At 39.3% G+C, this 24,299-nt stretch overlaps 1 protein-coding gene across 5 annotated transcripts in view; it reads left to right on the plus strand.

Annotated features, from left to right (window-relative positions):
* Positions 1–24,299, plus strand: part of MYO16 (myosin XVI) — a 406,659-nt gene that overhangs the window by 104,630 nt on the left and 277,730 nt on the right. For all 5 annotated transcript variants that reach the window (XM_063337500.1, XM_063337484.1, XM_063337493.1 and 2 more), the window contains exon 3: positions 23,567–23,637. In XM_063337500.1, the coding sequence (XP_063193570.1) occupies positions 23,567–23,637 (71 nt within the window). The remainder of the gene's footprint in view (positions 1–23,566; positions 23,638–24,299) is intronic.

Consider the following 24,299-nt stretch of genomic DNA (forward strand, 5'->3'; position numbering starts at 1 on the left):
AATATAACTCACATGGCTGGGAATGAGCCTGATCCTGCCGTTTAGCATATATGGGCAGACCGTGGTGTCCAAGAAGAGGACTGCGCGACCTGGATGCTTTAAATTAAGTAACTGGATACACATAGATGGTGTCAATTTTGTGATGGGAATGTAAATGTTTCTGTACTGTTTTTGTGATCCTGGGATTCAAAGTGCTTATAAGTCCTCAAGCTTCGCAGCTTTCAGGGCGTGGGTTTTTTGTAAAATGAAACTGAACATCTCAACGCTAAAATCCTGGGATTCATATAGTTTTCTTCCAGTTTTACCCTTGGAAGAAGGTATACATTAACAGAATTATAAAGAGCAGACTCATCCACAGAGAATTGCAGGTGGGTCTATTTTCTTCAATTTTTAGATGTATTTGGGAATTGTTTGCAAATCTTGGGGCTCTTAAAGGCTTTACCCGTGACTGTGTGTTTCCTTCATTCTTCAAATTGCAGCACTACCAAAGTCTGTTTGACTGTCTTGTCCTCCTCTGAGACTGTTAAGCAAAATCCTGTTTGTTGATGAATCCTGGAGTAGTTTTACTTGGTTTGGGGTCTGGTTATAAACAATTTATGTCAGTTACATCCTGATTAAGTAGAAAATGTGGATACATTGCATAGAGCTCATGGAAGAGCAACAAAACGAGGAGGGATTATAGAGAGTGATTAAAAAGGAGGAGATGAAGACCTATGAGAGTGATAAAGCAATGCTCACATCTGAACAAATGTGAATGTAGCTGGTAATAACTCGGCAAGAAAGAACACCAATCTGTAGGCATAAAAGACAGCTAGAGAGGGGTGCTTTACAGTTCTATGAAGGGAATATGAAAAGTGTAGTATAAAAAGTGGAAAGAGGACGCAAAGGTAGAATAGGCTAGAAGCAGCTTCCCACGTGAAGTCCAGGGGCTCATTTCTTATGGAATATCCTAAACTATATAGACAGGACACCACATTTGGAAATGGTGAGTAGTCTGGTTTGGTAGGTGAGATAATTTGGATAACATGAATATATATAAAAATGAATTCATAACGTGGCTAGTGCAGAGACATTTCACACCTGAGTCTGATCGAAATTTCACTCGTAAGAATTCATTGTCTTTGTTATTCATGAAGGATGCAATATATCTTCTCCAAAATTACTATAGCAGCTGCTACTGGGCACAAAATGTATCTCTGATACTGCATGCTAATAGGTGTGATCATTAGCTGGCATTAAAATTCATTTTCGAATGGGCTTCTAGAAATTTTTAACAGTGACCTGCTTTGTCTGAAATTTAGAAATGAAATATATGCTTATTATATTTCTCACAAAGTTAAAACCCAGCAAAATGTTGTGTCTTTGTTCTGTTTGGAGGTATTTTAAATTACTTTTTTTTTTTTATTGTTTCTAACTGAAATTTAGTTTTTTATCTCACCCAGGAAGATTGAAGGGAAATCCTCCTTCTCTTTCTCCCTGCAGCTTCCTGCAATTTCTCTTTTTAAAATAACATGCTTTCTAGTGCTATTGGTGGGCCACATTCACCCACGCTGTTAACAATGAGCATTTTCAGAGATTCTGCAACTATCGTTCTCAGTGATGACATACGTAGAAGCAGAAGCTGGTGAAGAAGTGGGTGCACTGTGTTTTCTGACACTGGTTTTGTAGCTGTAGTTCATTTGCCTTTAAATCCCATATAGCTTTGTTCCGTGAGATGTTAAATCCCTATTAATAATGGACAGCAGGATATTTTTCCTACTGACATCAGCCATATAATTTACTGCAAACTGGGAGATGTAGCCAAGCAGGCTTCTGCATCCCATTCCTTCCCACTGTGCAATAGGTGTGCTTGCATCTACACTTAGCATTAGTGTGGACTCAGAATTTCTTCTCCTATACACATACTCCAGTATTTGCTGAGCCTGCACATCAGCTTAGAATCATGTACAATCAATTAGGAAATGAACTGAGCAATCAGGAAATAAACTGAGTGAATCCGAGCCCGAGTTTCTGCTGCAAATGCAAGGTAGTCAGGCCAAACGGATCTTGGTATTTTGGCCTCTTGAGGATAAGGGACATGCATCCTTCCTGAAGCAGCGGTGGAGTTCTTGCCACTGACAACAATGGGAAACAGCGGCTGCTTTGAAAGAGGTGATTTTTTGAGCGTGAACTGATAGATAAACTTGCCATAATGAAAACGGTAGCTAAAAGTGAATGTGACAATCCTGTACCCGAAATGTAACAGAGGGGGGAAACTAAATTACCTGAGTTTAGTTTCAGTCATCTTTTGGTATAATCTGTAACTAACCCGGCCTTTCAGAAATCCTGCAACATTACCCAAACCATAGCACTGTCAGAAATTCTGTATATGTAGTATCTTTTGTTATGAAAGCTCTAAGTTGTCATGTAGTCGTGATGTATACCATAAGGTCTGCCGTGCTGGCAGGATGTGGAAGGTCAGGGTAGGAAGTCCAGAGAGCCGTCAACTCAGTCTTGAGACAAAAGAGGTGCTCCTGTGAAAATCAGCATTTCAAAAGGGAAATGCAGATTCCCTAAACCTAATTAAAGCCCATTTCATCCTTTTGATGGGCAATATGCTGATTCTGTGGCAGCATTGTGATGCTAAATAGCCGCAATACCAAAGTGAGTGAGCGTTAGCACTAATGCTGCATCTGTAATAATGATTCTTGGTCCTTGCCGTGGAGGTTGAGCCTGACTCGGTTTTACTCTTTGGCCCTTTGCCTTTAGCAGTAGGATGTGGTGGCTGGGGACAGCCTTACTTTCCCTTCTCTCACCAGGGGATGCCCGGAAAAGGTGGTTTAAAAAGCAACAGATACCAATATCCTACTTTTGCTGTAGTGTTCATTACCGAGGGAAGCCTCCCAGGACGGGATCCTAGCCCCAGCGGGTTGGCTGCAGAGTATAGTTGCTTAGTGAAGGGAAAAAAACCAGGAATCCCATCTCACATTCCCCCTGTGATACCAGTATCTCTAGCTGTTTGAATGCTATTGTGAGATTTGGTAGTATCATGATATTTGAGAGAACTGGAGTAATCAATATAATGGGAGGTTTTAGTATTACTAGTTCTTTTTCGTCGACATCGTATAATGTACAATATTATGATAAATATCAGTTACATTAATTAAAAGGGTGTGTAAGGAAGGATAAAGGGGGTACAGGTGGGGCTGGTGCTGGAGTGTAATTTGCATCCTAACAACTTTGGGTTATGAAAAGGGCCCAGGGGAAGGGAAAGCAAAATCTGTTCAAAAGAAGAATGTGTCTTTAATTTGGCGTGGCAGATGAGCGGACCATTGACTTTCAATAGTTAGGAGAATGTGTCAAAGGTGTTATAATGACCGTTCCTATTCACAGAAAAAAAAAAAAAATTTGAAACAGAAAACTGAGGCTGAAACTGAGCTGAAGTAGAGCACATTTTTTTATTATCTCCTTGCATTGTTTCCGTATCTAGTAACTGACTTCTCATTTTTGCATCTTATTACATTAGGCTTGCTTATGCTCTACTGTTCTGTCTTTTTCCAGTACAAACAGCTTGGTTGGTTACAGACAAGTTAAGTTGCTCTGGAAAACAGTGGGTTGCACTGCCTGCGTCTGGCAAACACATCAGGGCAAACTTACTCATCTCAGATATCAAGTTTAAGAGTTGCCAGCAGTCTTTTTAAAAAGTTGGAAGAGCGGGGACGTGGGCAATAGTGACAGGTTTGTGAACATAAGACTCCATTAGGCGAAGCCTGTTGTCGGGTAGCGGGAAACTGAAGAAAGAGGCTGAGGAATGAAGACCACTGAGAGTGTGTAACGTAGACTGTTCATCATGTGTCATGGGGGATTCAGACTTACAACCCGCCTCTTTAGGTGTTCGATGACACCTCCTCCTCTCAAACTGATTGCAGGCAGCTTTTCTGATTTTACCTGTTGCACGTATTGGGATGAGCGATTAGAAAGCAAGGCTCTGAGCATGGCAATGCCTTGTTTTTAGAATTCACCAAAGCTTTGGATGAGGATTGCTTTTTTGTGTGTCAGTAGTTCAGAAGCATCTTTGCTACTAGACAAGACTGAAAGATAAAATAATTTGTTTACTAAAGACAGAGAATTGCAGTAATAGAACAGATTTACAGAAAGAAAAAGTAATAAAACACATGATTATGCTTTTTAGGAGAGAGCTGAAAAATAGTGTAGCATTAAATCTGCCAAGTTGCATCTTTATCATTAAGCCAGAATTTCCTTAAATTAAGCAAAAACCCCATCCATCTTGAGTTGAAAAAAAGGTGACTTCTGAAAAGAGAAGGACCTCTACGTGAAAGTTCAGGTCAATCTTCTATGCCATCCCAAATTAAAATAACCCACTGTTGTTTACTTCCACCTTTAAAAATCTTCCAGCCTTGTTTCTTATGATTAATATTTAATATCAGCTTCTTTCATTCCTTTCTCCTCCCAAAGGTACTTTAATTAGCATTTCTTTTGTATACTATTTCTCCCAGCTACAGCCTTCTGAAGAGACAGAAGTAAAATTTTATAAGTGATATGATGAGAAATATTAAATGTATGGGGTATTTTACTACATATATAACCTTCTTACACCAAGAGCATAAAGGCCAGAAATACAAATGTGGTTGGTGAATCAGGATTAGTTTGTGTAATCTGAGTAGTTTTTACCAGTTCTCTGTGTGCTTTTCGTTTTACGTTCTCTTTTGGGAAACATTCTCACTTTCACCAATAAACTCTGGATGCATCCTTGAACAGGATAAAATGGCAAACAGTTGTAGTGTGTTTAGTATGCACATGTAAATCTTCACGACAAAAAAAAGTCTCCCAAAATTAATAATGCAAATGTTGGGTCAAAACCTGTATTAGTAGGAAATGAGACCAATTACACCAATTAGTAATTTACTGCATAGTGAAATCACGAAGAGGGATGAAAAAAAATCAAATTAATCTAATCTCAGTTTGAGGAATTTAAACCATTTTTTTCGAGAACATTCAAAACAGAACTACAGGACAGCTAAAATGTGTTTTAGGGATTACGTACTCTGTATTTCATTACTTTAACATGCCTGGTCCTTTTTAGAGTTTAAAACACAAATAGATTTCTCAAATTTTATAATGCTTTGTTTCAGGATTGTGCTGGTATTATTTAATATTTTTTAATTTTAGATTACATTTACTCTGACTCTAAACTTAATCTAAACTTTTTTTTTTCCTACTGGGAGAGCATATGAAATTCACTATATATGTAATAACAGTGAGGTTTCCCCATACAGAGCTATTTTGGATTTTACAGTTAGTTTCCTTTGAATCAGAGGAGAAATCTGTACATTAGATGATAATCTAAAAGTGACTATTGGCAAATGTTGATTTACTAGGAACTATTGTAGAAGAATTCACAATACATATGTATGGTAATTTATACAATTTAATATTTATTGCCCAATCCTTAAGAGACATGAACACTAGATACTGAATAGTGAAGTCAAGAGAGTATTCAGAGCATATGAAATTCATGAAGTGCACAAAATTTTGCCCAATCGGTGCTCTTGGAAAGAAAGAAAAATGTATACTGTAAATGAATACATCCACAAGACAGACAAATACATGCATTCTGTATTGGGAACTCATATGTCTGTAACTTTGGAGGACGCTAACACAGCTGTCAGAGATGCTGCTAGGGATTTAATCAGCTCTGTGCATAGAAAAATGAAGCATCAATCAACCATCTCAACCCACCCATTGATGAAGAAGCCGTTTTGAAGCCCCAGAAGGTAGAGGCACATTTCAAACCAGAACAAGCCTTCAATGCTATAGGTTCAGCATGGTTGTTAACCTTGTTTAGCGCCATGCGTGCTGAATTCAGCAACACAAGGCATCTTTTTGTTATGACGCAGGGAAACATAATGCCTTTAGTTATTGGGTAACAGATGTTAAGTAATTAAAGCAGCCCATTTCAAAAGCAGTCATAAAATCACAGGGAGATGAAATTTGAATACATTTGAATTCCTACAGGATTCTGTATTTGCTTTTTAGGGTTTTTTTGTCCACGTGTTTACATTTTTAGCAATTTGGTAAAGCTGATGCGAGAACTGAATGTTAAACTATTTTTTGTTGATAAAAATGTGCATGATTCCTAACATACAACACTTATTTAATTGGAAAAAGTAAAACTCACAGAAAAAGGTATGATATATCAAAAAATTGAAGGATAGGCTTGACGGCATAGATTTTATCAAGCCCTTTTTTTTCTCCCTGTGGACTGCCTCAGCCCAGGAGTGCCTAGGTTCCCTGGCTACTTTTAGCTCTGACATCTCCCTGGGTTGTTTCAGCTGCAGATTTTATTTCTGCACGTGCCCAGAACTACCCTGATTTGAACAGCTATCCTCTGCCGGTACCAAGTAGGGAACAAAAGACAAAGCATCCTTCCATTTTGGGTCCTCCCCTAGTAGGGGGATTCGCACCAAATGTAATTAATCTGTCTTACCATCAAATAGAGTTATAGCTTCCTCCTTTTCTCCATGAAACTGAGGTTGGAGCTGTCACACCCATTTTTGCTAGTCATTTGTGGCTGTGGTTTGCATTTCTCCCTGCTGCTGCCTCTTCTCTCCCCACTCTCCCCAGCCCCACACCTCAAGTCTCTGGAGCAGCGTCCAGCCTGGACTTTTCAGTGGCGCCCAGCAACAGGACAAGGGGCAACGGGCACAGACTGGAACACAGGAAGTTCCATCTAAACATGAGGAAAAACTTCTTTACTTTGAGGGTGACAGAACTGGAAGGGGCTGCCCAGAGAGGTTGTGGAGTCTCCTTCTCTGGAGGTGTTCAAAATCCACCTGGATATGTTCCTGCTCTAGGTGAACCTGCTTTAGCAGGGGAGTTGGACTAGATGATCTCTGAATGTCCCTTCCAACCTGTGATTCAACCTGTGATTCTGTGGTTCCATGTTTTGGGTGTCTCTGAGTTCACCCTGAAGGATTTGTTGATCACCTCTCTGAAAAGTGTGCCTTTTTCTTACTAATATACAGAGTTTCGAGAAACTTAGCTTTTGGATTTTTCTTTGAATCACTAAAATGTAGGCACTGAATTGCTTGCTTTGTATGTAGGTAAGTCCATTCTTGCACCTTAACCCTATAAATCCGCACAAGAACACATTTGGTTAAGTAAAAAACATAGGTTTAAATGTTGCTTCAATTACAAGTGTAATACATGGTATTTATGTAAAATATTTGTAAAAAATACACAAATTTTCCTAAGAATTTTGTTTATTTACTTTTGAACATGTTTTCAAAATTCTCAACTATTTATTTTGGTGGACTATGATGTAAGTATTTTCTTCAGTGGGACAAGTCAGTTTTTAAATTATTCATAACTTTGCATGATTGGGGTCTCATTCAAAAGACTTTCACAAACTAAAATGTCAATAAAATATTCAAAAGACCATTACCCCTACACAAGAATCCAGCTTTTTAAGAGTATATTCTGGTCTGAACAGATAACCTTTACAGAGATATATCTGTTCTTTTTTCATTTTAAGCCTATCAAGTTAATTTGTACTTCCTTGTTGGTGTTTTTCTCCGTAAGATCTTTCTTTCAATGTAAAAATAAAAAGTTTTCCACTTTAGCATGCTCTGGCACCCAAAAGCAGCAAGAAACACGAAGACTAATCACTCAGAAATTCACTGTCATGCCAATAAAGGGTTGTTAAGCCATTAACAACCAACAAATTGGCACCTGGCATTCTTCCTATTCGTTTCAAAGGGGATCCTCAGTTGATTTTCCAGCATCATGCAGTGGGATCCAAGGCTATAAATTGGCAGCGTTCAGAAGCCTATTCTGTCAATGAAAGATGGCATCCACTGTGTGGCAGCTACTGCTGACATTCCATGGATATTGTTATAAGTTACACTGATTAAAAAGAAAGATTGCTGTGGTGGCAGAAGACCCTAGTCTAGACTTGTAAAACAAAAAGATTGCAAGAATAGAGTCTTTTCCATGCAATTTGCAGCTGATTTCGTTTTCAGTGTATTTATTGTGCTTCAGATCGATTTCCAATAATATATCAGTAGAAAAGGGAAACTTTTCTGTATTCATCTCTCAGTAGCATTTACCTTAAGTGGTTTCATTTCAATCACAGATTGCTCTATCAGAGAAACTAAGCTGGAAAACTACAGAAATCAATAGAGAATAACCTTTTCTATTTCCTTTTTTTTAAAGAACAAACCTTTTAAGCAATAATACAGTTCTTTATGAAAAATCAACTGCACTTTTAATAATTCCTTAAAAATGTTTCAATTTTTCAATTCAGTTTTATAAGGCTTTTTCCAACAGGGTATACACTGACACTTTTATGAAATGGAATACTTAAGCATAAGACTGGGACTGTATTTTGGGATCCTGCAACATATGGACTTTAGTTTATCACTGTCATATTAATTGTCAGATTGAGAAGAACATTTGTTCAGAGTTTTTGGAAAGTGCACTTTGTTTGGAGGTTTTGGAAAGTGGAATAACTAAGTGGAATAACTTCCTCTAGAAGCTCTGAAGGTAGACGTAAATGAATGTAGCCAGAGCCGCTAATTGTAGCAGATTATTTTCTACATTGCTAAGTCTTGTCTCTTTAGGCTTTTTCTGTTACTTTGCTCTTTCCTTCTGCCTGAATTGCAGTACCTTTCTCGGTAAAAACACAAACATATCAGAGGCAGAGCCAGATTTATTTGTACAGTGCCTAGTGGGTTTTCTTCATGAATAAAAATTCTAAACACAAAGTGTATGTACTGCTTATTATTTCAGTCATCTTTCTATTCTCTGACACACAAATTGGAGGATTCTTTTTTCTCGGTACACTGAGGTATCATCTTAACTTGGTCTGGAAGGCTTTTTAGCTGTTAAAACCTTTTACACTTCAAGTTGACAGTGAACAAGCTCTCTAGCTATGAGAGAGAAATGAATGAAAAGGTTATATGGCATAATGAATAGACAACTGATTATTGTTATTTGCAGCCATCACAGTAACAGGTTATTACAGTGGAGGAACTCAAGCTTGTAAAAAATACAATCAATGAATGTAAGGGAATGGATAATTTAGCTTGTGTTTCTGTGTGAATTACGTCCAGGAATGGAGGTGGGAAGGTGAGTAGTTAAGGTGAAATTGGCAATATTTCTAAATGCCCAGCTTTAAACAAGGATTTTAAGCATATGTAAAAGGTTCAAGGTAGAATTCAGACAGTCAGCCTGGGGCTGCATGCTGCTTTCTTGCCATGTTTCTTTCTGATGACTCTCTATTACAGTATATGTGACCTTGAAGCAGTACACACTGTCATTTTACAGGGCAAAGAATGAGACGGTTGCAGGAGGTAATTTCTCACACCGTGCACTGTTTAGGGTTTTGATTACATTCAGACTCAAAAAGCAAACATGACAGCTGCAGCATTAAATCATTGAGCTAGGGTCTGTGCTCCAGATTTTAGCAATCACAGCTATTGTTGGCATATAGTGGTAGTTTTTTATAGACTTCCCCATTTACTCATTGACAGTACAGAAAATATGACATGAAGTGGTCTTAAAGGTGGAAGCATCTGTGTGAAATTTGAACTACTGCTTTGTTTCTTAGTCTGCTAAGGGCTTATCCTAAAAGAGGGCACCAACCTCTTCATAATCACCATCAGAACTTCACTGGCTTCATTTGGTTCCTACTTATTTTGCTTTTAAACATCTCCTTAAAAATCCTGTGGTACAAATATTTAGAGTGATAAAAGTTGGACAGAAAAGGACAGATGTGAAGTCCAAGTATATGTAGTTCTACTGATGCTTACATGAGCATTAGTTTACTATCCCCCTTTCTCTGTATATGTGGATTTGATTATATACATGCTTTTTCTCCTGGATTAGTCTTCATCTCTTTTTCTATTGGTAACTTAGGTAACTTTTCCTATTAGTATCTTAGGCACTTCTCCCTAGCTTCTCCCTGTTTTATCAGCTTTATGTGCCGAATACACGTCAGGTGCATAGACTGAGCAAATGAGAAAGTGTGGCATTGCCCATCACTTGGGAAGCTTGAGCATCTGTAGTTTTAGCTCATCACTGCAGCCCAAACCTACCATGTGGCTCCATGTGGACATCAGCTCAGTGGTAAGACTCAGAACTGAGAGACTTCTGTCAGGTGATGTGACGTTGGTTGCTTATTCACAGAGTTGTAAAATCGGTCAGGCTAGAAAGGACTTCAGGATGTCTGTAGTCCAACATCACGTTGAATTTTGGAGAGGACTGAGCTAACTCGGGTAGCTAGAGTATCTTATTAGTGTAGTGCAGGAACAGACTAAGCAAAGCAGAGAGATTCCTTCGGGGAACAGTTGATAATTCTACTTCCAAACCAAATTAAACTATCAACTTGTATGTCAGACTTTTGCTTTCCATAAGCTATGAAAAAGACATGATTATACCAGGTGCTGTGTGAGTATAACTTTGCCCTCTCCATACTGGCCATACTGTGACAACCCATACCTGTAAAAGCTTACGTAAAGCGTAAGTAAAGCAAAATTTGCTTTGTAGTTTACTGGTTGACCCAGCATGGTAGTTTGGCCTCTGTAGGTTTGGAGGTTTCAAAGAAGAGGCATTAACTATTAAATACAAGGAGGAGGGTCTGTTTCTCATCCTAGATTCCCCAGATACTCAAATGCTTCACTGGTAACCCAGTGTAAGTTCACCCTACATAAGACTGGTATGCAGGCTTAGCCATCTGTGAGCTTGGCAGTACTGAATGCAGAACTGTTCGTGCTTCAAGTTTGTCTCTTTGGTCGGGAACTGTGTTTAGATGAACTGTTATAAATCTGTCATTTCACTCCACCATGTCCTTGTATGATTTTTGTATTTCAAATGCTGAATGTTGGAATCAGGTGAAGTCCACATTACTGCAATCTTCAGCTGCCCAAGCATGATAGCCTTACCTCAAAGCAGATACATAGAGATGTTTTCCTTTACTTATTCTGAGGTGATTTAAGGAAGTGGTAGTCACAGGCTTCAAGATAATGATAGCTCTTTCCTTCCGTGTTGGCTTTATACACCTGATCTGTTGTTCTTAGAGTGATTACGTGGTCATCGCTGATTTTTCAGGTGTTTTTTGTTGTTGCTGTATTGGTAGTGGTGGTGGTTGCTGTCACTGATGTGGGGAAATGAAGGTGTTGTCCAGAGTGCACTGAATTTGCAGGAATACAGAACCAGCTATAGGATAAGACTGAGTGGAAACGGCATGATTTCTAGGAGGCTGAGCTTGCGCAATCAGAGAAGGACTGACCAGAGGAGATTACGTGGACCTCTCTGTGGGCAATATGCTCTCCTTGCTGGACATCCAGGTCATCCGTCAGCTATCAGGGGAATTAACTCAGTTGGGCGACTAGTAAAGATTCAAGTATGTATGAAAAAAAATTTAGTTGAGACAAGACCCTTATCAGTGTCATTTGTACACTTAACAGTTGCCTTACTGTTCGATAGAAGACACCTAGTCTGTGCAAAGAATACACAACAGGCAAACGTGAAAGACAATATTTGGGCCACACTGTTAGAAATGGACAAAGGTTACCAAAGTTGTTGTGTTATATTGTGAAATGTGACAAGCCTACCCTTCTCCAAATGTGAAAGAATTCTTTGAAGGTTGTGAGTTTGGGAGCCAAGATGTGAGAGAAGCTCTAGCTGTAACTGTCAGATCCTTCATGTCCCTGTACTTCGGAGAGAAAAAGCTGACTCAAAATTACAGAGGAATAAAGAAGATTTGGAGACTAGTGGATATAAAATGCTTGGATTACCACTAGCAAAAGCATAATTCATTTCAAGAATGCAGTAATTCAGCCAAATCCAGATTTTGGAAAACAAGTAATGAGGAATGAAAACTTCTTTGAGCTAGATGCACGGGCAGGAAATAGAACTATACAGAAAATAGACCTAGTTGTTTTCTATAAAGATGTGTGACAACTAGCCAAGTTGTGGAAGTGTTCATATTTGTTGTTTGTAGTACACAGGCTAATAGAAGGACTTGGCAACCAGTATGTTGCAATCAATGCAGTAAGTGCTGAATAGGGGTATAAGGAAATAGTGGGAGGAGGTTACCCAAACTAAAGCATTCATACAGACTCATGTAACAGGATCCCATATCCTGCTTTCCCACAGTGATCCTGGCTGTTTGCACAGCACAGAGTAATCCCACCAGACCTCACTGATCAGCCTCTCAGTCAGCTGTGCTTAGCAGATAGGTGGAGAGTAGGAAGAGCTCCACACTGTCTTTCCAGAAGCTCAATTTTCTGAATGTGTTTCTGTGTGGTGATCCCATCCTTGAGCTGACAAGAAAAGCAGATCCCGTTCCATCATCTTCAATAGGAGGATGTGCAAGGAGTCATTAGGCTTTGCAAGCCTTGTGCATTATATTAGGAAAAAAATGAAATTGAGAGGTGTGCGTGTGCATTGTAAAGTAGAAAAGAGCCACTAAACAGTTTAATATATTATTCTTGGTTTTGACAAATCGTAAAGTACTGCTTTGGGTCTGAATGCTGACATTGTTGAAAAATAAAAATTATGAGTGTGACATGTATACACCAAAATCCAACTTCCCTCCATTTTAAAACTCTGTAAATGTGAAGAGGGGCATGACTACATATGTGGACAGAGCTCTCTATGGCTCTTCATGTCTCTTGACCATCTCTGAGATGTCTGAAAAAGAGTACTGGTATCAATAGACTGAAGTGTGTTGATAGCTGGAAATTTCCCATACAGCAGAATGTACCTCAACCAGAAAATGTTTCACAGCACATGAAGTTTAACGTGCTAAAAAGGATTTTAGTCAGAAAACCTTGATTATGTGGCCTTTCGAAGTGCCAGGGTGGAACATCAGAGGCATGATTCTGCTCTCATGATATCTCTGGATATGGAGGACTGGAAATCCTTCTGGAGGTGGTAGTTTGTTCGAGTTTAATTAAATACAGGTAAAAGCTATAAGGGCACCATGAGGGCCAGCCGCTCCCTGGTGGCTGGGCTGCTGTGAGCATGGAGGCCTCCCCAGGGCAGCCGGGCAGGGCCTGGCAACCAGGGCCTGTCCCACCACCCAGCCAGGATGCAGGCAGCCAGGGCGTCTCCCTGCAGATGGGCCAAGGTTGGGCCGGAACATCAACCTGTGTGTAGGGTCAGGATCAGGCCCGGGACGGAGGGCAGGCTGTGGGGACGGGGACGGGCCGAGGCCAGGCCAGGACATGGGTCTGAGGGTGGGCCCAGCTCAGTGGGGCTTGGGGCCCATGTCTGGGCCGGGCAGGGCTGTGAGGAGCTGGGCTGTGGGGTCGCTAGGGCAGGAGCTGAGGGCCCCGGGGGGCTGACATGGGGTCCTGGGCCGTGGGCAGGATGGGGGAGCCCCGGGGCGGGCAGGGCAGGGAGGTCCTCGACACCCTGGGGGCCCTGATGACTGCAGGGGCATCCAATATCCAGTGTTGTTACCCAAACTGGGTATAAGTTCTTTAAGTGAAAGGTAGCAGTAAAGAACATGGAACCGGTTGTGGGGTGCAGGAATTGACATCAGGCTTGCTCTCCTAGAACATCTTCATGAACTGGTGTGCTATCGCTGAATCATCTGAAAGAGAGTGTGAAGTTTGGAGAGGGAAAAAAAAACACGGAAATTTGAGAGCTACACCATATGATAAGGGCAAGTACTATTAATGAATGACAGTATATTGTGACCTGGTGGTCTTCTTCCAGTGCCTACTTAATGACCAAATTAGAACACAGATTATTTTAAGGGGAATCAGTTTGTAGCCATATCAATCTCTGGATTATCTGCAACACATAAATACCAAATCTGGGAAGGAACTGGCTTGTATTTAGTAGAAACAGCAAGGCAGGTGTAAATACAATCGATAGTAGACACATTAAGATAGGTGTAAATAAAATCAAAACAATATGTAGGTTGTATTCAGGTGATGAAGGAAAAACTCTTTTGGATAGCGATACCTGCCCAATGAAGCATACAATATTCCTTATTTGAAACACTTAAAATGATTTTTTTTTTAAATTTATCAGTTCTGTATTGTTTGTTTATGCAGTTATAGTTGTCTATATATTAAAACTGTGTGGATATTATATTGATTACACCCTGTAGTAGCCCTGTATGTGTCGTGATTTGCCTAAAAAAATAATTGTATCACTGCAGTCACACTGTTTTAATTGAAATTGTACTGCTCACTCTCACAGGGGTGTATTTACGCCAGTAGGGAGGTACTTCGTGAGTTCAGTGCATTTCTCATTTCTCACTAGAGAATCAAGTTACATGAATAAAATGGTTGCTTATGCTGGTATACTTCTATGCTCATTGAATGTTATGCCGGTGCTATATTTTCTAATTCAGAATTTTTCATTCGTATTTTTATAATGCTGTTCCCACCACTGTTCTCGCTGCATGCTCTTTGTATCAGGTTTAGCAATTGTGTGACTGCAGAGGAAGTCAGTTCAGCAAAGTGATCCAAGAGAGAATGAACCACCCTCCAAAATCAACAGTGATATTGTGTCAGCTCTCTGAACCAATTTACTTACCTGTTGCGCAGCTCATGGGACCGATGCAAAGAAAGAAAAGGGAATACGCAGGCATCTTGGAGCCACTGACATAATTTTGACAGTAGCCTAAGCATACATACAGTACCAAATGCCAAATGACACTTGCAAAGTATGTTTCTAACACAGTTCAAAACTAAGCTAAAATTGAGGTTGCCGTTGTTTGCACTTCTTTATGTTCTGCTCTGCTTTTGTACTATCCTTCTGTACACTCATCTTGAAGTGAGCCAGGGGGCTAAACCAGCTGGAAACTGTCTTTCATAAAGTTAGCCTCCACCTGGGTTTAGCTCCCTATACCAGCTCATGGCAGAGTGACATGTGGCACTGCTATGCAAGGTTGAGGGCAGGCGTGTGTGAGTGGAAGCATGAACAAGAAGGAAGCAGGTCTGATTTTGACAACGTAAAGCGTCACAGACTGCCCCCTGTGAAAGGGGGTGCCTGAGCTGCATCTGTCAAGTGGTGAGATATTCCTGGAGCCAGACATTTCCTTCATCGCTCTGGTCACTCGTATGCCACATGCACGACTATTTTGGATTAATGCATGGATAGCTAATGTCCCTAGTTTGTTCTGTACTTCCCGGTTTTAGTTTGCTTCCTTGTGCACACCCTGGGAATTCCACTATACACACAGAATCTAGCAGCCAGTGTCTACAGCTAGTAATTAGTACCATTTAGCAGCTGTTAAGCGGGATAATAGCCTGTTATCCTTGAAGATCTCTATAAAGTCGTAATGACTTGCTTACATGGCTTCTAAACCAGCTGGCATAAACCTGCTTTGCATGGTGTGGGAGTTAAAAGAGGGATTGAGTCTTGCTTCGTGTGGAATATAAGTCAGCAGTAATTTGATTTATGGCAATTAAGTAACATTGGCATAGGATCAACATAAATGATGAGTAAAACAGAGGGGGTGTACAGTCTATTCAGCAGAAAAATTGTGCTGTATGCAAATTCTTTAACTTTCATTTTACACTAGGGGAAAGTGTGGGATGGTGAAGTTTTTCAAATTAAGCTACTGACCACAAAATGAGTTATTTTGCTGTTGTGTATTTTAGTATTTGTCATTTGATGACTACAGGATTGGAAAAATGCAAAGTCTGAAATAGATTTAATTTATTTAGTAAAATATTGTAAAGTTCTGAAACATTCAATTCTACACACATTTGAGTGTACAATCAAGCGTGCCTGTAGCAGAAAAGCTAGCCTAAAAGTTACAGCAGCAATTTTAAAAGCTTTCAAATTTGACAGATATTTCTAAGGTGAACCCAGGGGGTTGTGAGCTTTGGTAATAACAGGCTGTAGCCTGCTGACGATGTTCTTGCTGTTTCCGTCACCTTTGTCAGGACTTCCAGGAGAACCTGTGCGTTGGAGATAGATAAAATATGGATATAGACTGCAATAGGTGACCTAAATGCTAAGATATTAGGTTCCTTTTTTTTTTTTGTGTCTTTTTAACCTTGAAATAAATAACTCACATAAGCTAGTTGGAGGTGAAGTTGTTGAGAAAAGCCGTATTTAAGTTTACTATGTGATCAACTGCTTTCTCCTAAGGTTAATTTTAGAGTGTTCAAGGTTAATTTTAGAGTGATCATCTTATGGTAAATTTTAAAAAGCTTTGTTTTTATTGTAATTTTATCTCATTAACAGAAATTCAGGATTCAGTCAGGTCTGTGCCACCAGTTTTTGATGACACGGCTATTTTGGCCTGGGAAGTAGCTCTGCTGGCAAAACCCCTGCTGCCTGCTGTGCTATCAGCTATGATGATAGAAGCAATATTTTTAGCTAAGCATGTGTTATTTTGTGAGATGGTGTTGAATCATTTTAGCAACATCTGTAGTATATACAGGTTTTAGTTACAGTGAGGGAAAATCACAACTTTGTATACAAGTGGGACAGACCTGACCACAGCAGTTTTCTCCCTGTGACCCAGCCAAAGCTCTGGCTTTGGAAGAGTTAATTCAAAATGGAGGCAAAACAAGGGATGACCACCATTGCCTAGTGCCCTGGGGTGTCCCCCTTGCAGCAGTACCTTTGGGCCATAGACCTGAATGGCTACTGCCAGTCTTCTCTAAATTACTGTGATTTACACCACCGTTTTTCCATGTCACTCAAGATATTGTCAGTGCATGTATTTTCAAGTAAATGATGTAAATTAGGATCCTTCTATTTGAAAGAGTAACTATAAAGCAGGAAGGAGTTGGATACTGTGAACTGAAAAAGAAAGAGGACTTTAGGAATAAATATTCTAAGAAAAAAAAAGGTGTCAGATGTAGCTATTAGGTAATGTGACCCACTTATTTTTAAATCTTGTTCCTCTGAAACTATCTAAGAGTCTACACCGCTTTTCCATGTGAATATCTGTCTTTTCAGAGTCTTCGAAAAAAGAGGTGCTTTGCCTGCCATATCACAAGTTAACTCAGGCGTGTCATGTTTGACTGCTGCCCATTGTCACTTTTGTGTAAGGAGATAAGTTAATTTGTATCGTTGTGCCTGGGCACTGTAAGAGGCATGCACTGACATTTTTTAGGCCATTAGATTTGGGGCGTTAATATTTTTCAGTGGAAGCACAGACTGCATTAAATTTCACATATTTAAGAATGAAATGAAAGAGGGGGAGTTTGCCTAAATAAGAAGCTTTAAATTTATCAGTTATTAAATAATGGTAGGCCCTAGACTCATGAATTATTCTGGCTATGTCTATGGTGATAGAAGTATCTGCCCCACGGAGGGAACTGTGTCCATCCACAGGGATCTCATTGGAGTTTGACTTGGTGTCTACGCGGCCCAGAGACATGACCATTATTTTTAATACGGTTTTCCAGTTCAAGGTACCTCAGATAACAGGAGGGCTGTACCCTTGACCTCCAGAGCAACAGTGCATTGGCAGAAAGCTGTCAGGGTTGGTGAATGCCTGGGCATGGATGTATAATAGTGGAGGGTACAAGGCCTGGTGGGAAAGTAGCGAAGGATTAGGCAGAAAGGAAGGGACCTATCTTGTCATGTGCTTACTTGTGCTGCTTGAAGAGCCCCTGAACTGGTTCCAAGCCTAGGGTCTGACTGATTTCTCCACAAAGAGAGAGAGCATGGGATAAAACTAACGTGTGTTTTGATCTGTGCCTAGCATTAAAGCTGGGACAGATGTCCTCCGGGGCTATAGGAGTACCTCTGTCAGCCTGTTTCATTGGTGGCTTGGTTTGTTTCATTTAAAGATAATGCTCTGTTGAATGGAGCTCAGGAATCAGCCTGACAATTCACATTACACTTTTAAATGCAGCAGAGAATCAATGGCCCAGTTGCTTTGAGGTTATGGTAATTTGATTCTTGGCTGCCTAAAAAAGTTATAAACTACGGGAGCTCTGCCAGGGACGATGGAAGCATCAACCCTATTCTCATCAGTGCTTTGTTCAAACAGTGGACATTATAGCTTGAGTGTGCAAGGCTAACATTCTCAAATTCAGCTGGTATGAAATTCAGCTGGTATGGTCTTTTTCCTCTCTTCATTTCTGCATTCTGTGAATGGCATAACACCTAGCTGTCCAAATGTTGCACATGTTTCCTTTATGGTTTGTTGTCTTTAATCTTTATGCAGCAAAGGTGGGAATGTATTTCCTAGAGTTCTTCAGAAAATGAGAAGATGAGGTTTGAACAAGTTTGACAGATGTTGCCAGTGATCGCTGGAAATATTTCAAGGATGGAAAAAGCAGTAGGATTACAAAACAGTTGTTTGAAAAGCCCATTAAGGGCATGACAGTTCTGAATAAGCACTGTCAACCGATGGGTAGGGCTTGCTTTGAAAGAAAGCATCAACTATTGCACTAGTAATAATGTGGTAACAGTATTACTACTGTAAAAGTGTTTGTTAGGTAAACAAGACAACTTAAAAGAATGATTACATTACCACTAATAGTACTTAAAAAAATTTAATAAACTTAGTTTTAAAGTAATCATAGCAAAAGTGTTAGGTAAATATTTTTCAAAGACTGCATTCACCAAAAAATTATGACATCTTGCTTGATTTCATTTGTTGTCCTGATTAAGAATAATTTACCAGAGATTGGCATTCATCTGTTCCCATGCGCAGCTGAGTTGTATAGTGGGTTCTTCCTAAGTACCTTTGGTACAATCTGAAAGTACAGAGTGACTACCGAGGAAAAAGAAAAGAGTACTAAAGAGGCATGAAGGTGGCAAGAGTTCTAAGTGGCACATCTATACAGAGTTTAAGATGCCAGTGTTGGACCAAAGGTCTGACTATGGAGGGAGTAAGGGGCAAAAAATGACACTTCCTTAACTGGTGGAAGTGGAAGGGGTGGAAGTATGCTATTTCGCTTCCTTCGGTATCACTTTTGTTGTCCAGTGGTTCAGTTTCATGGTCAGCTCATGCCCAAACTTGCTGAAAGTAATGGCTACCCATTCTCCCTGTACATACCCTTTACACAGTGCCACATTCCCGGATTGTTGATCTAGTTGAAAACTAATCTTTGCCTCGTGCCAGTGAGAGGCCAGTGGCAGAAACATGCAGCCTGAGGCAGGAGGAGAATGGGATAATCCATTCCAGTAACAGCATGGTCTTAGCTAGGCTTCTGCAGTAAGTCATGTTTCTGCACATAGTGAACAAGTAAAGCCTTCCAGCGAGAGTTATTCCTGCTAAACTATATATAACAAAAATAGATGTTAACAGGAACAAAGTTTACACTAGCTCGCTGCTACTCCCCAGAGGAATGATTAATAGAAACATATACTGGTACTCTATCTATATCCAGCACAGCAGATGGCCAATGGTTAAGTTCTACATATGTTAGGCACTTTTTTTTGTGTTTTCTGTTACTACTAAAACTGGGTTTGCTGTGAATGAAATATTACCCAGCTCCTAAGTTACCGTCAGTAGCTGATCACTGGTGAGTTATTGATAGCCCTGAACCATCTGAATTCATCTTCCAGGCTCTGCTGTCACTTCAGATCTGCACTACTTTTGTCTGCAGCATATAAGGTCATAGATAGTTCTGCATGCCAGAGTAGCTAGATGCTGTTCAACACAGCAGACCGTAAGTACTGGTTATTGCCGTACGTATCAAAATTCTTAACACATTACACAGCGCAGTTATTCAAAGCTAAACAAAACTGGAACATCTTAGGTAATTGTGACCTTGTCATTAGCCAGTTGCTATAACAGCTAAAAAAGTTAAAACAAAGCTCTGAGCGGCCCAAGACAAACCCAGAGTAAGTAAGCCTTAGAGCCCTAGTCCCACATGTGAGGTCAGTATAAGATTTGTGGCTGGTAACAGGCATGGCAATACTGTCTTTACTGGATTGTAAGTAGTAATCTAGTCAATACAGCCAAAGGAGTGTGGAAAGCTATTCAGCTCACCAGATCACATAGTTAAAATTGTAACATCAGGCATGTGTAAAAAGCTACCTTGAGTATTATCTTACTGCTGAGGCTTTATAACTTCAATGCTTTTTAAAATACTTTTATTACATATGAAATTGGGTGTGAAATTCTGCTTTCAGTAGCTGATAATTTTGTGTGTCAAATCTAAAAGATATCAGAGAATGGAGGGACCTGTTTATATAGACAAATGAAGGGCTTGAGAGTTTACTGAAAATTTTACTCTTAATTTTTTTTGTAAGTAAACATCAACTTCCTGGCTTAAAGCCTGCTTTCAGTCTCCTCATCTTTTCTGGAGAACTCTCTTCCATGAAAGATTACAAATAAAACAAGTTTTAAAAGAAAGTCTTGTGAAAACTTCCTTAAAAATTGCCTTAGTTAAGAAATATATAGCATATCTGGAATATAGTTATCTATGACTTTGTGTCCTCATTAGGCAATTCATCCCAAATTACTAGCAATACCTATAGTAGTTCTATTGAAAGGAAATAATGAACATAAGGTGAATGTTTTCCTACTGACCAGTAAAGTCTTAAGTGAATGACTGAGATGCATGTTAGGGAGTGGGGTTTTGCTTCTGTGATCTTCTTTTCTTTGTTTTCTTTTTTATTGTGTTTTGCAGGGGGGATGAATTCAAGGGAAGAGGAATGGTTTTTGTTTGTCTTTACATGCAGAGGAATGTAGCACATAATCCTGATTCAGAACAAAGACTTTTGCCCAGTTGAAAGGAGAGTTTGCATCTCTTGCCCGGTAGTTTTTGTGACATGAGTTTCCTGAAGCACTGATTAAGCTACGTGCAATAATGAGGAAAAATAAACTAGACAAAGAAACGAACTACAGAGCTTTTATCTACTTTAATTTGTCGTATGTATGTGACTTGGTAATTTGTTTATGGGCATAGCTATTTGATATTCTACTTTAAGATCAGAGTTTATGTATTAATTCTTTATGCTGTAATCTTGGTCTGCATTTCTGGTGGGGGTAAAAAACAAGGCAAAACCATTCATTCTTACAAATTTTAATCTCAGATCCAGAAATTGTCTGTCATTTTTTGGTTTCAACAGGAAGGTGTTGCTAAATGGATCTGGAAAGGGCTAGCTTCTCTTTAAGAACCAAGTCTTTGGGGGTTTGATGGAAGGAAGAGACTCAATTAATTGCCCATATTTTCTATATCCAAGTAGCCACAGGCTCTTTCTGTCACTTGGTTACTGTTTTAGGCTTCAGATGAAATTCTTGAGGATTATTTTTAGAAATTCGATTTCCCAGCCCTCTGACCTTCCCGTGTGTCCTGTTGCTGGCAAAAGGGAGAGGTCTTCGTCCTCTGTCTTTGCTTAGAAGGACCTTCCCAAAAGCCAGTTTTGGTGAGACCGAGACTCTTAATGTTCAGGTGAAATCCTTGTGGACTGGCAGAATGAAATTACTTTCAGAGCCTTCAGAAATCTTCTGTGATATGGAATTCTTATTTTCTGGCCTGTTAAAGAAATGGCATAACATAGGAACATTGAAAATATTAACTCTTGAGAAGGATGTAGTTGCACACCTATTTAAGGAGGGAGGATTTACAATAAAGTCTTCACTCACTATAACCTGAGGTAGACGAAGCATCTTCTTATGTGGTCAGCAATTTAGCTATTAAAAGAAGGAAGGAACTTACTCCTGAACCTTTATTTTTAATGTTCTTTGTCTGGATGAGGACAATTGTGTACTTAAGTATTGGATTTGTGGATCTGAGAGCAGAAAGAAATACTTTGCTCTTTGTCGTTCATCCATTTTTCCAAGGTTATGAAAATTTGTAAATATTTCTGCACCCCCCTGCTCTGCTTTAGTGCTTTTCATCTTGTTTTGCAGTTGTTCATTTCATTTACTCCATGTTACTTAATGTTCCACTTCTACTTTTGGTGGAAATGCTGGGGACAACAGTGACTTCTAATAGTAGTTAGCTTCCAAAGTGTCGTTTGCCAGAACATAAATGTCTTTTACAGTTATGTAAATTAAATGAAGCAAAACCTTTGGTGAGGAAAAATAGGTACCATGGAACTATTTATAAAGTATGAGTTTATACAATGGTTTGGAAGGATGTTTAATTTTCAAAGTTTAAAAAGAACAAAAGATTAAATGGATTTGTATAACTATTATAAATATTTTTCCAACATAGCAGTGTGTTTACTATGTATGAAGTATTTAGTAATAATGATGCCAAGTTTTTCCTAGTCTGTCACTTCAATTTTACAGGCGTACAAACAGTTAGCCAAATTTTCTGTCTTAGGCTGAATTTTTCTAGGGCACCTGGTCAAAAATCATTCAACGTATTCAGAAAATATTGAATGTGTGAATTGACAGAATCTAAAAAGAAGACTGACCCCTTTCAAATAGGTAAACTGAATGTTTGAATGCTGTAAGAAGTTTAAATGTACAGTGAAAATGGAATTAAAAGATATTATAGAGAGAAAGAAAACATATACAAGAAATGCATGGATAAGGAGGAGATGGTGTATGTGAGTCTCTTAACAGATTCACAGAAGTTAGAAGAGCCTTGAGACAAATTTATGGCCCTCCTGTAGGACAGACACTGCAGTGGAACAGATTTCTCGGGTACTCAGACCTTCAAACTTCTATGTAGGCCTTTGCACAACTCTGTCTAGGAATGTTAACTAGGAATTTAAACCAGGATTTCCAGGTGATGGAGGCAGAACCAGCTGTGTTCCTACACAGGAAGCATTATTGGCAGTTATAAGGCATCCCTCCTGGAGGGAGGCCTTATAAAAGGGTTCTTGCTACCAGTTTAGTGAAGACGGGGTTACGATGCTGGTGCCTGATAATGTCTGGCATTGTTACTGTGCAGTTCTGCTCCAGAAATGAACACTGGTAGCATGAGTTAGTCAATGCTTTGATTTCAAGTGAAAAGGTTATAAAGGCAATAAAGACCATGGGGAAAAAGTGCTGAATTTTCACACTCGGGTGAGCACCACCATGAAGGGTTGTGGTTTTGTTTGCGTTTATAAGCCTGCTTTCATTTGAAATGGTTTTGATACATGTAACTGGGAGTGAAGCTTGACTCCAAATATCATTTTAAGAATTATGCTGCGTCAGTGATCTGGCAATGCACTGGAAAAGTTAAATTGAGTGCAGATCGTTTAGCTTTGGTGTGATGATTAATTTCAAGTGATATAAGTTATGAACACTAGTTTCAATTATTTACAGAAAAAGCCAACAAATCTCATGGGAATTCTACAAAGTAAAATAAAGCTGGTTGACTGTGATTTTGCTCCCAAATGAACTAATCAGGTGACTGTGACCTTGAGACAGGGTCTCTCCTCCAGCTCCCTTCTCCTACATACAGAACTGACATGCTTATCTGTCCGCTTGAGAAGTCCTTGATACTGTTCATATTTAACGTCATTATTAAAGGTCCTTTGCTTCCAGGCTTAGCCATTAAATTAGATGAGATGGGAAATGCTGACATGATAGTTTTACAAATGTTATCTGAGTGGTTTGCATATATTATTAATTCTCTTAATGAAGATGATGAAGAATCAGCCTATTAACAGCCCAGAATTAGCTATATTGCTGCATTAATTCTTGTTCCTCTTTTCTTTGATATTTCAGTGCTACGACTATTGAAAGATGGTGCTGACCCTCATACACTAGTTTCCTCAGGAGGCTCCTTGCTCCATCTGGTAAGAGTGATTGAAGATTAGTGTTAGTGACTGTCGATAGATGTGGTGGGATACTGAGTAGCAGATTGGGCTTATTAACAAAAAGAAAGGTTTAGCAATAATTTTTTATCTACACTGCCCTCCATGGAGATTATGATTGCATCCAGCTATGCGTGTGAAATGGCTGTTTGCAAATTGCATTGGATCATGTCATAGGAGTGGTAACTAACAAAGTAGAATGAAATGTTTTATTTATAAATTATCTGTGCAGTAAGAAAAAGCAAAGGAAATATTGCTTGATTCCGCAGATAGAATTATATGGTTCAGAGAAACACCATGATGTAACATTTTTCCTTTTGTTTCTATGTGTATTTTCTTGCACCAATTTCCTATATGTTGATATTTAACAAATTATCTGCATAGCAATTTAGATTAAGTAGCTGGAAGATAAAAGGAAAACAGCTTGTACACAATCACCAAAACCGGACATGTGGCGGAAAGGTTGACAGGCAAACAGAAGGGAGACACAGCAGAGGTAAAATTTTGGCTTTGCTAAAGCCAATGGCAGAACTCATCATAAATTCCTAGGTCTTATGATCCTTTACTTTGGTCTGTGGTGCTTCAATTGTAGACATACTTTCTCTTCAATGTGAAAATATTTTAAGATATTTGGATCCAACTTT

The sequence above is a fragment of the Chroicocephalus ridibundus genome, chromosome 1 (assembly GCF_963924245.1).
Source record: "Chroicocephalus ridibundus chromosome 1, bChrRid1.1, whole genome shotgun sequence".
NCBI classification, from domain to species: Eukaryota; Metazoa; Chordata; class Aves; order Charadriiformes; family Laridae; genus Chroicocephalus; species Chroicocephalus ridibundus.